Below are 16,374 nucleotides of genomic sequence, written 5' to 3' on the forward strand. Positions count from 1 at the left end.
CACCTGTGGTCCCAGACACTCAGGACGCTGAGTCGGAAGAACTGCTTGAGCCCAGGAGGTCGAGGCTGCAGTGATCCATGATCACACCACTGCACTCCAGCTTGGGTGACAGAGTGAGAACCTGTCTCAAAAATAAATAAATAATTTTTAAAAAGTAACAGAAGCAGAATTTAAACGTAAGTTTGATTTCAAAGGTTGAGTTCCCAAAAGGTTAAAAGTTTCCCAATGAATTTTTAAAGTTTTCCTTAGTTTACCTATTAAAATAACTTATTCTTTAAAACAAATTCAATTTGCACCCTGTGTAAAGAAAGGAACATCAATCCCTTTAAATTGTTTGGTCAGTGACATCATCCTACGTTTACTAATGTTTAACAAGTTAGGTCTTGAGCGCAATCAGTTAGAGGTCAATTAATATCCATGTCTATATTCCAGGTATTTGTTTAAAGTATTGCTGAAGAAATCTCATGCATGTGTCAGGAGTTGTTTTTCTGTTAAGATTCCTCATTGAGTCTTCTGTCTTGCAAGATATTAATGTGTGCGATTCCACCTAATTTGTCCCTTCTCTTGTCTCTTCTCTGAACCACTGTAGTATATAATTTTAATTTCCTTAAGAAGAAAAATTAGTGAGTTGTTTCTGAATTGCCCTTCACTAGAACAGCAAATGATTTTAAGAACCACTTTAAAGTTCTACCCAGAAATTGTATTTAAATTTTGCATGTCATAATTTTTTCCTTTCTCAATTGGCATTTTAACCCTGGAAAAATAATATTTTGCCATGAAAATTCTAAACATTTCAGACTAAAGAAACAAATATTTGTATCTCTTCTTTGAGGTGACATGAGTTAACATGTGACGTTAAAGAAGATCTCAATTTGACCATCAGACCTGAGTATTACAGTAAAAGTGGGTGGAACTTTCTTTGTTGAATGGAATGCTTATTTACTTTGAGGCAGAGCATCTATAACTACCCCCTGAGAACCATACGTCTCTCACTTGTAGCATCTCTGATTATGAAGATCTGAATTTTCAAAATATAAATTAGGAGGCAGTTTTTTTTTTGAGTGAAAATGTTAACCATAGTATTTAGATAGTAGCACCTGTAGAGCTCTATTTACAAATCTTTGTTTATATACAGATTTAATAAAGTAAAATATAACTCACAAACATGTATTGCTCCAAACACATTATATTGCAAAAACACAATTGCCTACTTTAAGCTTCTTACAAGAAACCTCAATTTGTCGCATTATTTATTTATTATGTATTTTCATCATAACTTACTGCTTTCCCTCTGGCCATTCGAGCCATGAATTCACCAGATGTCCAATATTTCAAGTCTTCTATCTCATTTTAGAGAAAACGTCATAATTTACCTGAACCTTAGGCTGCATTTTCATTTCTTTGTTTATGGAAACCATATGCCACGCTATCCTATATATAGACATCAACTTCCATCAAAAAGAGAAAGCATGTAGAGTAAGAGATAGACTTTGTGTTGTGGTAAAAATACACATAGTATAAAATTTACCATTAGTGACATTTAGTATATTCACGATGTTGTGCAACCATCACCAGTATCTAATTCCAGAACATTTTCATCAACCCTAAAGGAAACGCCATACCCATTAAGCAGTTACTCCCCTCTTCTCCATTTCCCCAGCCCCTAGCAACCACCAATCTCCTTTCTGCCTGTATAGATTTGCCTATTGTGGGCCGGGTGCGGTGGCTCATGCCTGTAATTCCAGCACTTTGGGAGGCTGAGGCGGGCAGATCACAAGGTCAGGAGACCGATACCATCCTGGCTAACACGGGGAAACCCCATCTCTACTAAAAATACAAAAAATTAGCTGGGTGTGGTGGCACGCATCTGTAGTCCCAGCTACTCGGGAGGCTGAGGCAGGAGAATCGCTTGAACCCGGGAAGGCAGAGGTTGCAGTGAGCCGAGATCGCCCTATGCACTCCAGCCTGGCAACATAGTGAGACTGCGTCTCCCACAAACAAAACAAAACAAAGATTTGCCTATTGTGGACATTTCATATAAATAGAATCCTATAATATGTGACATTTTGTCCCTGGTTTCTTTCACTTAGCATAATGTTTTCAGGATTCATCCATATAACAGTACTTTATTCCTTTATATGGCTGAATAATATTCCATTGTATGGATACAACACATTTTGTTTTGCTATTCATCAGTCGATGCACATTTGGGTTGCTTACACCTTTTGACTATTATGAATAGGGCTCCTATAAGCAAAACCATTATGTACATGTTTTTGTTTGAAAACCTGTTTTCAGTGTTCTTGGGTATATACCCAGAAGTGGAATTGCTGGGCCAAGTGGTAATTGAGATGAGACATTTAAAATGAAATCTTACTAAACCATGAAGTTGTCCTTTTGGGGAGGTGGGAGTCATATTGTTATTTCTCTTTTGTTTTGATAACACCTGAACTCCCACACCTCCCTAGAAAATGTGGTATGGAAATTTATAACAGAAGACTATAAGACGGCATCACCAACTCATACCCAACATGAGAACTAAACATTTTTTTATACAAATTGCCAACTGATATAAAGGCAGTTGAAGGTCCCCAACTCTAACAGGTGTACTGCTATGTACCTTCAGAAAATGAAGGTTATAGTCAAGTAACCAAAGTGTTTCTGTATAGCTTTGGAGCCAGAAACCTTAGTCAGATTACGGGAGGTTGCCCTTGGACCACTCACTAAATTTCTCTGTTGTAGTTTCTCCATCTGTAAAATGGAGATAATAATCTCTGCTGCTCAAGATTGACATAAAGATAGGGCATAGCCTGGCACATAGTTGACAGTAAATATTAGTCTCTTTTCCCCATATATTCTTATATTCTTCAAATTAATTGTTCTCCAAGATAACAGCATTTTTCTTCTCATTTTCTCTTTCAGGCTAAAATTAAACTGCCAAATACAAACCCTTCTGATATTCAAATTGATATCCAGGAAACAATCCTTGACCTTCGTACTCCTCAGAAGTGAGTAAAACTTAGAACTGGAATAGTGTATTATAATATTAATGAGTCTTCAGTCAATATTATCTTTTAAAATGTACATTTTGTATCACCCCTAAAGTCTGAAGAAAAGTGGAAAATTTTGTTAATCATTCAGATGTTTGATCTACATTAATATAAATATGTTTGGAAATACTTGGGCTTTTTTCTACTTTGCATCCATACATTTGGAGTGGGTTAATGCTATCAAAACACAATTCTTGACACCCAGATACAGTTTATCTATCAGAAAAAATAACTAGAAATGAAAACGCCATTAAGTTGTAAGTCTTATATGTGGTTTTTGTACATTGATTACATAAGGGAAGCAATACCTTTAAACATTTTTCATTTTGTGGGGCTCTAAGGTTAAATTTGATTGTTTTCATATAAACCAACAAAAACATCTTGCCATCAATTACTATCTAAATACCTCACTGCTTTGTGCACATCTTATCTGGATATAGAGCAGTGAGCACATATTGGTTCACTGCAGTGGTCCTAACTCTGTAACTCATGAACATTTCAAACTGGATTTGGGAGGCAGGCGGTTGCTGGCACGTTTTCTTCCTTCCATTATCAGTACCTATAATTCTCCTTTGTTGAGCTTAGAACTTCAAGAAAATAACAAGGAGATCCCTCCTACAAAAGATTCCTATGTGTAAACAACCCAATATGCATATGTAGCTTAATCTTGGCTCCTGTAGTAAATGCATTTAACCCAAAATGGTCTACATATAAATATATATCAAATATTTTCTCATTATTTACATCATTTCGAAAATGTATCCTCACGGAACAATCATCTCATGTTATAAAAATTATATTCACTATTTCTGCTGTTTACTTCAAGGAGTATTGTACCCTTTTTGTTGCATTTTATACACGAATTTACTCTTCCACATAACCTTTACAAGGAAAATTGGTTAAACGAACATTCAATCTTCCATGATATTTGCAAGCTTGTTAAGAGCACACACATGTCTACACACCATGGAGTTAATTTCTGTTTCCCTAGCAGTTCTCACTGTCCGTGAGACTTTCATTTAGTGGGTTTTGATAGATATCTGTAATGACAGCAATGCCATAGCAGCTACCTAAAGATTGATGGAGACAGCAGAAATAGTGAATACAATTTTTATAACATGAGATGATTGTTCTGTGAGGATACATTTTGGGTTAGATGTACTTTTCCACATAGAACATGGGCTACACTAGGTCCTTTGGATCATAGTGTACTTATATATTAAATGTGCAGTGCAGAGAGGTACCATCTCTTAAGAAAACCTGCTTAACTAAGATAGAAGACAGAAGATAGAATTAAGGTTTTTAATCATGTTTCCTGAATACTTGAGAATCCTTTAGAGCCATACTTTTCTCTGAAATTGCATTATCAGGAATGTGTCTTGTTTTCGAGTTTATTGATATTCACACCTACTTTCTTTAGTTTCTAACTTTGACATCATATAACGCTATGTTTATCCAATCTGAGAAAGATTTGAGAGGACATTCTGTTCTTGTTATCTATAAGGCAGAAACAAGCGAATTTATTTTAACTGAATTGACCAGTGATTTCTGTCAAACAATAGTCAATTGCATTCAAATTATCAATAAAACCCAGGTATTTAGCATTATATAACCAAAATAAATAAAGCAGTTTACCAAATTCTTCACTTTTTTCAACTGGTTGTTTTGGCATGTAGATTCCCAACATGGAGTAAATGGAGGGGAGGAAAGATGGGGAAAATTGGATAATTTACCATGATCTCTTAAGTCTTCATATGAGATTTCATTATTTTTCTAAGTGAATTCTAAGAATTTCATAAATGAATACCTTGAATGTGATAATAAAAACACATTCTAAAGACAAATGTAAGCTAATTTTTGGTTGAGTGTTACTTTAGATTACTCACACATTTGCTGTGCTCCTTTAGTTCAGATTGGGAGTTGACTGATTTTCAAAGACTGATACCTAAAAAAGAAGTTTTCTAAATGAAATAATTGACTTGCAGCTCAGTAGCTATTTCTGCACTTTCTTTGAAAATAGTTATGTCTCTTTCAGTAAACCTTAAAAAGGTTTTTAACCCAGATATGTAAGTCAAATAATTTTGTTAATTATATAAGATAAAAATTTCATTATGCAAATATGCTGGAAACCAGGATGTCCTTTGCTTAAATCTCTTGTGGGCAACATCAACTTAAACTCTCTAATATAAATATAAGCATGTAAGTCTCTAAACTTGAGTTCACTGTAGAGATATTTTTTGTATTTATATTCATGTATTATTGTTGCATTTAATTTCTAATGAAAATTAACACTGGATGAACCTTTGATCACTGCCTAGACTATAACTTCTGAAAATGCAAATACACTGTCAATGTAAAAGTAGAGGTATTGGGTTTAAATGTTTGTTCATATCTTATAGTACTAATCTATGGTAATTATTCAAATGTTATTTTGTGGTGACCTGAATACTTGCTTCATTTATTTACTCACTCCTTCATTTATTTATTCACTCAACATTTATAAAGTCTTCCACTAGACACTAAGGGAGCACCGAGATAAGATACATTTCTGTCCTTCAATGAATTGTACATGGATAAGTATTTGGAGAATTTTTATTTTGTTTAAATATAAATCTCAGTACAGACAATAAGACAATAAAACAGGCGACGAAAATATTTCCCTTCTCCTAAGAGCCTAAATCAGTTGTACAGTTCTATTGTTCAACATTTTATTATGTGAAGCCATACTACTTAGAACTAGACAGAAATGCAGGCGTAGATGGATCATTCCAATGGCCACTAACTGTCTCTTTTGAATTTATTTCTCTCTGGACAGAGAAGTGCACATTATCATTGGAACTCCTTCTTCAGCTGATTTATAGTTGTATTTTCGTGCAATGAAGCTACAATACTAAGCTTTGCTTTCTTTTAAAAGTGAATATATTATCATTTATAGAATAAAGTATAAAGGAAATCTAAGTCTAGCACAACCTATATTGTAAACAGCTTTAAAGGATGGACTCTAAACGGTTTTTGCACTCACTTTTTTTTTCTGAGATGCCAAATATTACAGTCTACATTAAAATGCATTGCCACTTAATGGCAACGTGTTCAGATGAAGTGTTTCTCCTACCCCACATGGAATGGAACAAGAGTCACAGAAAATTTATCCTTCAGGTTCCATAAATGTGTAATAAATACTTTTAATGAACCCAGTCTTCTGAACTTAGGTTTTTGCAAAGGAATAAAGAAGGAATTGATTTTCAAGCATTTTGTTTTCAAATACAAACTAGTTCTCAATTCAAGAACCCAGTAGGTGCCCCTAAAAATACCATATTCCTTTACTTATTTGGATATTATACCTTCTAAAAGAGCATCCTGTCCACCTTTTATAGAGATACTCAGACCTTCTCTACTGAAAATGCGAGGTAGCAAGTGTTTCATGCATTTAATTTTCTTCCAAAACCAGCATGTGCTGACCCTATGCATAATTTAGATTCAGGCCAATACGGCAGAATTATGGATGTCTCATCCCAGCAATGTATCTAAAGCATAAAACTATCCAGCAGCTGAACCATAAACCACAAAATAAACCTAGCAATCTATCACAGGGAAGTTTTGTCAATGTGTAGTAGAAAGAATCAGAAGTAAGGAGAGAGAAGCACTTTCATTGACTTGGTATTGAAATCATTCCCAGCCTCAGTTTCAAAAACTACATCCATGGTAGAGACTCTGCTTAAATCTATGTTAGCAGAAATGTTATAGAGCCATTCCAGTTTTCAAATTTGTATCCGTTGGCCACATTCCATCTATACATAAGTATGAGTGGCAACAGATCTGTCCAGCAAACTTAAAAGTAGCATAGTTCTATTTCTATGCCTGTAAACATAGCCTGAGACTATGTAAAATGAGGTCAATTCGGAAAAAAATAGGGGAGCCAAAACAACTGCTCGGATTTTTAAGTCCAAAAAAACCGGTGTACTATTTGCATTATTTAGGCATATTTTTGATCCAATATTTACACTACTATCTAAATACTGGGGGGGGGGGGTTGGTTTCTAACATTCTAGTGGCATATGTTGTTTGTGATTGTCTTATTGAAAGTGATACATCATTTTAGGAAGCTAAGGTTTTATTTTGTTGTTGGCTTTTCTAGGAAGCTTTTGATAACTCTTCCTGAGCTGGTGGAATGTGCCAGTGCCAAGGCATTCTATATCCCAGAGACTGAAACTCTTGAAATCACCATGACTATGAAAAGAGAGTTAGATATTGCTAATTTCTTCTGAAACTGCATGAAAAAGATAAAAAGTGGTAAAACGGCATTGGTAACAATTAAAAAACTTTGGAAAAAAATGATTGTTTTCTATATTCTCTTTATTATTCTGACATATTTTGGAAAGGGACAAAATTCAATTCTAGTGATATTGTGACCATTTACAGTAATTTCAACTACTCTGTTAGGAAATATATTTCCTTGGCCAGGTGCAGTGACTCATGCCTGTAATCCCAGCACTTTGGGAGGCCGAGGCAGGCAGATCACTTGAGGTCAGGAGTTCGAGACCAGCCTGGTCAACATGGTGAAACGCCTTCTCTAATAAAAATACGAAAATTAGCTGGGCATGGTGACAGGTGCCTCTAATCCCAGCTACTCCATCTCAAAAAGCAAGCAAAAAAAAAAGAAATATGTTTTCTCATATAAATAAACTATTCCATTTTTGTAGTGATAGCTGAGTAGAATATTTACAGGTTTAAAAAGTTAGAATATTTCATGGTCAATTACATAATTGAAATATGATCATGAAATGGTTGGTCCACTTATTTCAGTAGTCTGAAAAACGTATGCTAATTATTTACACTTACACTGTGATACAATCAGTTGCATAGCAATTGGTCATTATTATTACCAGAGAAGTTTATTTGGTTGCTTTTCCATTGATTTGATCAAATGATTTACAGTGTTCTCTGTTTAGGCTCTCACTATTGTTCTGGAATATGCAGGTAATAAATAGTTTGATGTACTGTACTATCAACATATTTACTTGAGTAAGGAACACTTTTGAGCATACAGTATTATAGTTGGCTTCTTCAGTTGTGCTTTTAATGCTTGGATATAGTTAGGTTAAAAACATTTTTTATATGCACTAATAATTGTTAGCATTGACTTTTTGGGTACTGTGTTTATATGTAGTCAATTGAAATCCTTCACTTTAAAATAAATATAAAGAAAAGTGTGGCACATTTACAAATTCTGTTTGCTCCCATTTCCTATCTTTCTTCTTAAATAGACATATCTATTTTAGGAATTGTCTCAATGTCCTCTTCTTCTTCTATACTGTACAGTTTATTTCAGAATTATTTATGAATAAATTATAAAGCTTGTGTGACTTTGCTTCATACATTATTGTAGAACTGTGGACTTACCAAGGAGTAAATTTTGAAAAGATGAACAATGAAAAGATGTTCATCACTTCTATATGAACTATTAAGGGAATAAATACTCTAGCAGATATTTTCTAGAGTTAATTATATATGTACAACTACCAAGCATCTAGTTTGTGACTAGATGAAATGATGAAATATAATGAAAAGACTGAGATTTTGGAAAAAAAAATGGTTGTCTTAGAACACTAAGCTCTTACAGAGAATTTGACATTTAAGCTACCAACACGACTTTCTTCTGTGGGGGCAAAAGTTGAGGGTGGGATTAACTGAAATAAGCTAGTATCTGTGAATTTAGGTCCATGATGTTGCAGGACCTAAAAAGCGTCCTACTTTGCTTTTTTAGCATCTTTTTAAAAGGCTATATTTTAAGAATTTAAGTTGATGCCCTAAATTTAAGCTATGGGGCAAGTCTAAGCAGTAACTGTATTAGTCAGGGGTCTCCAGAAAGACAGAATCAATAGGATAGAGAGAGATACATGGAAGGGAATTTATTAGAGGGATTGGCTTACCCAGTTATGGAGGCTGAGAAGTCCCACAACAAGCTGTCTGCAAGCTGGAGACCCTGGGATGCTGGTAGTGGCTCAATTCAAATTCACAAGCTCCAGAACCAGGGAAGCCAGTGGTGTAACTCTCAGTCCAAGGTCGAAAGCCTGAGGGGAGGGGATGGGGGTGAGGAGGGGAGGTGCTTGTGTCCAAAGGCTGGGAGCCTGGTGTTGTTGTCCAAGGACAGGAGAGGAAGAGTGTATCTCAGGTACAGCAAGGTGGATGAACACATTTCCCTTTTCTCTGTTTTTGTTCTCTCTGCACCCCCAGCAAATTGGATGGCACCCACCTACATTGAGGGCAGATCTTCCCAACCTAGTCCACTCAAACTCACATGCTAATAATCTTCTCTGGAAACATCCTCACAGACATACCCAAAAATAATACTTTGCCAAGTGTTTTTTTTTTTTTTTTTTTTTTTTTGAGAAGGAGTTTCACTCTGTCTCCAGGCTGGAGTGCAGTGGTGCGATCTCAGCTCACTGCAACCTCCTCCTCCCAGGTTCAAGTGATTCTCCTGCCTCAGCCTCCCAAGTAGCTGGGATTACAGGCGTGTGCCACCACACCCAGCTAATTTTTGTATTTTTAGTAGAGACGGGTTTCACCGTGTGGGCCAGGATGGTCTCAATCTTTTGACCTCGTGATCTGCCTGCCTCGACCTCCCAAACTGCTGGGATTACAGGCATTAGCCACCGTGCCCAGCCTCTAGGCATTTCTTAATCCAGTCAAGTGGACACCTAAAATTATCCATCACAGTAATCAGTACTTTTTTCTTCTCTGGAGAGAAAAGAAAGTTGGTGGAAAATGTATCTTTTTCCTATGTCCTGGCCCTAATTACAAAGACTATTCGTACCCAAGTTGATTAAATGTGTACAGATTGTTCCCGGAAGAAGAGATAGAACATATCCAAGCCAACCTGAACTGGGCTTTGGTTATGTGGTATTGTATCAATTATATAATGAAACAGCTTTGAGAACAATGAAATGTGATTCAGTGACTTATACCCATCTAGAAATCATCCTGGGTCACTGTCCTTGGCTTCAGAAGTAACAACTATAGTAGTTATTTTGTTGTTTTGTTTTCAAGCTAATTCACAGTGCTTTCTTCTCTTAAAGAGGAATAGTCCACTAAAGCAAATGGAGAAAAGAGAATACAAAGGGAAATTTATTTTGCCAGCATTTATTACTGAATCTTAGCCATTACCAGGAGAACTGGAAGTTAAGCCACAATTGTGGCATAGTGTAGGCTACATATACATCTTCTTCATGAACTCCTTTATCTCATTTTTTGTTCCATCATCTCCAGTAGCATTTGTGGGGATTCAATAATTCATTTATTCATTCATTCACTCATTTATGCATTCTTTCAACAAATATCCACTGAGCACTCACCACATGCTTAGCACTGTATTAGGTGCTGGGCATATAGATGTGGTCCCTGCTCTCATGAAGCAGACAGTGTAGCAAGGGAGACAAACAATAACCAAACAAACACACAAATATCTATGTTCAAATTACAATTGCTGCTGTGAAGAAACAGAACATGTACCTAGAGAATATCAGAGAACCAAACCTAGTCTGGGGAGGGGTAACAGAGAAGGGTTTCTTAAGGATGTAAGATTTCAGCTGAAAAATAAAGAATACCTGGACTTAGGTAAAGAGGGTGTTGGGGAAAGGAGAACAGTAAGGTTTCTGGGTGCAAGGGGTAGCAAATATGAAGACCCAGGGTGAGTACAGCTTGGGGAGTTCCAGGAAATGAAAGTCAGTGTGCCTAGGGTAAACCTGGGGGAGGTCAACTAGAGGTAAGGTTGGAAATGTAGGCTGGAGCAAAGTCATGTAGAATCTCACAGGCTAAGGTTGGGAATTTGGAATTTATTCTAAGTGCTTGGGGGAAGAGAATATATTAGGAGACAAGAATGGAAAAGGAGAGATAAGTTAGAAGGCTATTGCAATAGGGTAGGCAAGTTATTATTCTGTATGTTAGCCTAAATAAAATTTATTATTGATTTTATTCTAATTAGAAAAAATACATAGTGACTGCTATGGTTTGAATATAGTATGTTCCCACCAAAACACATGCTAAGGCTTGGTTCTCAATGCAGCAATGTTGGGAGGTGGGGTCTAGTGGGAGGTGTTTGGGTCATGGGGGAAGATCCCTCATGAATAGATCAATGTTGTCTCGCAAGAGTGAGTGCTCACTCTCATGGGATTGGATTACAATGCAAGAGTGGATTGTTATAGAATGAAGTTGCTCTTCATGTTTTCTCTCTTTGCACATGCCTGCTGGCCCTCCCACCTTTACACTGTGAGATGAAACAGCACCGGGCCCTCTCCAGAATCCAAGTAGATGCTGGGCCCATGCTTCTTGGACTTCTGACCATCAGAATCTTGAGCCAATTAAACCTCTTTATTATAAATTACCCAGTCTCAGATATTCTCTCATAGCAACTGAAAACGGACTAAGACACTGACATACTCCAAGCAGGAAACTTTAACAATAGAAAAGCTCTTTAAAAATGAAGCAAAATTTAAAATCACCTGTAAGCCAACAAACCATAAATAACCACTGTTACCATTTTGATGCCTCTTCCCAACCTTTTATTTTCAATGTGTAACATTGATGTTATTTTTTCCCAAATGGGATGATATTGCACACACTGGTTTTATAATCCACTTTAATTTCCAAGTGTATTCCTTTTTAAAACATATTTTTTTTCCTGAATTCTAATTGTATCGCATTGTGGTAAAAGAATGTGATAAATAATCTGTGTATTTTAAAAGACAATCTTGTGTAATTGTTGGGTACTGAATTCTACATATGTCAATTCAAGTTTTTTGTGTTGTTCACATCTTCTACATTCTTGATCATTTTTGGTCTGCTTTATCTGCCAACACTAACAGGTATATTAAAATTTACCACTGATTACAGATTTGTCGGTTTCTCCTTGTAATCCTGTCCATTTTTGTTTTATATATTTTGAGGTTATATTTTTGGGTACAGACAGATTTAGAATTGTTATATCTTCCTAGTGGATTACTCCTTTTATCAATAGGCTGTGAAACTCTTTAACCCTAATAAGTGTTGTTTTAATGTATGTTTTGTTTACCATTAACATGGCTGTATCATTTTGGTTAGTATTTGTCAGGCATACTTTATTTTCTATCACTTTCCATGTTTTCCATGTTTTTAGATAAGATTTTTATTAACAGCATGTAGCTAAATCTGGGATTTTAAAATTTAACCAAGATTCTGTCTAAACTCACAAGTTTTAGTCCAGTTGCTTTTATTGTGATTAATGATACATGTGGCTGTATTTATATCATTTTATCATGAGATTAATCTTTTATTCTTCTTTTTCCTCCTTTCTTGCCATTGGTCAATTTTTAAATATTTTTTCCTCTTACTGGTTTGAAAATTATATATTCTGTTTTTTTTTTAACATAAATGTCTAAAGTTTCTCAGTAGTTCTACCCTCCCATAAAATAATTCAAGGACTTAGTTTTAACCCAACCATGCCTCTCTCACTTTGTATGTTACCGAATTATTCATCATCATTATTGTTTTTAACAGTCAGTGCTTGTCTAGATTTACCCATGTGTTTACCAGTATCTTTTTTCACCATCCTTTTTCCACATCAATGCTTCCTTTCTGAATGTACACACTTTAGTGTTTCCATTAGCAAAGGGAGTTCTTTATTTTCTCACTTAATTTCTGAAAATATTTTTATTTCCCTCATTCTTGAATACTAATTTAACTGGGTTTAGAAATCTAGGTTGACAGTTATTTTCCCTCAGACAGGGAATTTCTCTCAGACAGTTATTTTCCCTCAGAACTTTGAAGATATTATTTACCTGTATTCTAGCCTATACTGTTGTAATGTAAAAGTCTTTTGTCTGTCTTGTTGTTGCTTTGTGGATAATCTGTCTTTTCTCTCTGGTAGTTTTAAAGATTTTTCTCTTTTTTTTTTTGTGTTCTACAATTTGACTATAATATGTTTAGATATAGATTTATTTATATATTTTTTTAAGTTGGCACTTGTACTTCTTAAGTCTTCCCCAATCCATGAAAATTCTCAGCCGTTATCTCCTTGAATATTGCCTTTCTCCCATTTTCTGTATTTTTCTTCTGGAAGTCCTCTTAGGTAAAGGTTGAATCTTTCATTCTATCCTCCATGTCTTTTACCCTCTGTCATATTTTTCATCTCTCTTTGTTCTTAATACTGGGTAATTTTCTCAAATCTATTCTCCAGTTTAATAATTCTCAGGATTCTGATCTTGCCAGTGATTATGTCCACTGACTCCCCCTCATAGTGAAATGAGATAGTTCCCTTTACCCCTTCGCAGGACTCGTGAAGGTGTTGGCTCATTTACTCAACCTGCAGCTCTCAACCCCTTGTGGGAGGGGGGAGCACACAGGTCAGCAAGTGCAGAGGCCAAGATGAGCACTTCTGGGTAACTGGCCTGAGCAGAGCTCTGTGCAGGCCTGCAGCAGCGTCTAGGGGTTGCCCATGACCCCTGTAGCCCCAGAGGGCATGTATTACAGTGTGCTCTTTTAGCTTTGCCATCCATAGACAGCTTAAGTGTTAAACAGTTCAGTGGAGGGTCAGTGTGTCAGCCTCTTACACCTGCACCTGGGCACTTGTCCAGTGTCCAGGAAGAATCAGGCTGCATGAATTAATTGACGAGTGGTGAATGTGGAAGATTTTATTGAGCAGTGGAAGTGACTCTCAGTGGGATGGGGAGCTGAAAAGGGGATGGAGTGGGAAGGTGGTCTTCCCCTGGAGCTCAGCCATTCCTGGACAAACTCCTCTCTGAGGTCCTGCCATCAAGCCATTCCTCTGAAGTCAGATTGCTTCTCTCTGATATCCAGCTACTTCTCTTCTCTTCTTCTCTGCTACTCTGCCACTTTGCCGGTGGGGCCTAGGGTTTTTACAGGTACAGGATTGGGGGGGGGCAAGGTGAGCCAGGGTGGTTTTGGAAAAGGCAACATTCAGACAAGAAAACAGGAATGCATGTTCTCACTTTGGGCCATGGGTCCAGGCTTGAGGGTGTGGCCCTCACTGGGGACTGCCCTCTTCTACCCAGTGTTTCCCTGCCCTCTGTTGATATCAATAGTAGGTAATTTACTCTTGTATTTTTTATTGTGATATCCCTTTTCATGGGGCTTTAAAAAAATCTGTGAAAATCTCTTGTGGTCTCTGTTATGGGAGCATCCTTCCAAAGCAGTTTTACCTTTGCTTCTTCCAAAAAACCTCAGAGTTAATGTTCCCAGGCCATTCAGGTAGAATAAATTAAAACCGAAACCCTATTTGAGTTCCAGGCCTGTGCTTTAATTCTCAGAGGAATTTTTTTCTTCCACCTGAAGCTTAGACAGAGACAGATAAGATTCCTTGTTGTTCCCCTGTGCCGAGATGCACAGAATCTGAGCTTTATGATAGGCCATGGCCTAAGACATCTTCTGTCTCTGTGCATGTTAAAAATTGAGACTCCCTTACCAGGGCAACCAAAACTTTCACAAGATTACCACTCTGGTTTTCAGTTTTCTCCTCATTTTTGGCTTTTGGGAGTTTTCCCTTATTTATTGGGGGCTCAGTTATTCAATTAAAAGAAATTTTGTATATCTTACCTTGTGCTAATAGAAGTTTATATCAAAAAGTAATTAGTTGACTACATTGCTGCACATGGCTGGTGTGCTTTCTTAACTTAGCAATACATTTCAAATATCTTCTCATGTTGATATTCTTCAACATGATTGTTATAGATTGAATTTCCTAGAGAGCAGACTCCAAGTCAGACAAAAAGTTTACTGGGGAGTACTCTTGTAATCAACACTTGTGGGGAGAAGGAAAGGAAGCAAAATTGGACAAAGAGGTTGAGCTATGATGCAGTCATACCAAGGCCTTAGCAGACCACATGGGGAGCTCTGAATCTGGAATAAACTTCCAGAATTGTTTCCATTTGGAGCATGGAGGCTGAGACTATACTCCTGCACCGACTGGCCATTGAATGCAAACTGCACCCGGGAAGGAGCATAACCTTAGGTTAGGTCACTCTCTTTAGCCAAAGGCAGTTGCCAGAGAAGAATGACAGCAGAGAGCTGTCTGCCAGCAGCCCTCTCAGTATCTGGGAGAATAAGCCCTTTGTCTTGAAGCAGAATATGGATGACACAGAATAGTGTCCACAACAATGATTTTAAATGGTTTGAAGTCTCATATACATATATATATGAACTCTGAATATCCAATAATGATTATTTCTGTTTTTTCTATATGAATAATATATGAATAAGACTGATATGAGCATTATTGTACATTCTCTTTGTCCGCATCTTGTATTTTATTCCTCAGGTTAAAGTCCTAGAAGTGAAATTGCTCTATATGCACATTTCTAAATATGTTGATAAATTTAACCAAATTGCCTGTCAAACGGCTCATATTAGTAAGCATTTCTCTACACCCTAAGAAACCCTGAATAACATCATCCTTTTTAATGATTTACAGTTTAATAAGGAAAAATAACATTATATCATTTTACAAATTATATTCTTTGACATACTTAGTGAGGTTGAACAATTTATCATACATTTATTGGCTATTTATGCTCTTGTTTTGAGGTCTATTTATTCTTGTCTTTTGCTAATTTTTCTATTAGAGTATTTAATTTTTTCTTACTGATTTGTCAAACCTTCTTATATATTAAGAATAGTAAAGTTAACTATCTGTAACATATTTTACAAACATTTCTCACAGGATTTTTTGTCTTTCAATTGTGTTTAGTATTTTTAATAGGAAGTTTTTATGTTTCATAGCATATTCTTAGGTTATTCACTTATTTTTATTCTGGTGGTATTAAGATTTCATCTTTTACTTTTAACTGTATCCAACTGGAATTTATTTTGGAACAATTAATTTTTGCCTTTTTAACTCTAGAACTGAACATTATAAAATATGTTTAAAACATTCACTGTCACACTCTGCTTTCTCCCATTTAATTTTACTATGAAATCATCCACAAATTTTGCTGCTAGAAGAGCAGTTGATGATTTGTAATATATTATAAAGCAATGGAATTTGAGTGCAATGCATTTTTAGTCAATTCCCCTGACAAGATAATTTTTAAATGTTTCTATTTGACTTTAAAATACATTTCACATATGTACGTTTCACACATACATGAATAGGTCTTACACTAAATTTATACCAGTCCAAATTTCCGAAGCCTCATTATGAACATCCAACTTGAGAGGTGATGGGAAGCAACCAGTTTTCCTTATCCTGCTAATCCGTTTAAATGCCTTTTTGTTTCTTACTTACATGCAGAAAACGACTGTATCACCTGTGAAAGGTAAATAAATATCGGTACCC

At 36.1% G+C, this 16,374-nt stretch overlaps 2 protein-coding genes across 3 annotated transcripts in view; one reads left to right on the forward strand and one right to left on the reverse strand.

Annotated features, from left to right (window-relative positions):
- The window catches only part of DNAAF6 (dynein axonemal assembly factor 6), a 36,557-nt gene extending 29,183 nt beyond the window's left edge, over window positions 1-7,374 (forward strand). For both annotated transcript variants that reach the window (XM_050777306.1, XM_050777307.1), the window contains 2 exons: window positions 2,923-3,008; window positions 7,186-7,374. In XM_050777306.1, coding sequence (XP_050633263.1) covers window positions 2,923-3,008; window positions 7,186-7,315 — 216 coding nt within the window. In that variant the 3' untranslated portion in view covers window positions 7,316-7,374. The remainder of the gene's footprint in view (window positions 1-2,922; window positions 3,009-7,185) is intronic.
- Window positions 1-9,107, reverse strand: part of NUP62CL (nucleoporin 62 C-terminal like) — a 105,384-nt gene extending 96,277 nt beyond the window's left edge. Inside the window, exons 1-2 of the mRNA XM_050777308.1 lie at window positions 8,981-9,107; window positions 4,937-4,995 (exon numbers count right to left, since the gene is read on the reverse strand). Coding sequence (XP_050633265.1) covers window positions 4,937-4,940 — 4 coding nt within the window. The 5' untranslated portion in view covers window positions 4,941-4,995; window positions 8,981-9,107. The remainder of the gene's footprint in view (window positions 1-4,936; window positions 4,996-8,980) is intronic.
- Window positions 9,108-16,374: the final 7,267 nt, after the last annotated feature.

Source organism: Macaca thibetana, chromosome X (assembly GCF_024542745.1).
Source record: "Macaca thibetana thibetana isolate TM-01 chromosome X, ASM2454274v1, whole genome shotgun sequence".
In the NCBI taxonomy this organism is placed as follows: Eukaryota; Metazoa; Chordata; class Mammalia; order Primates; family Cercopithecidae; genus Macaca; species Macaca thibetana.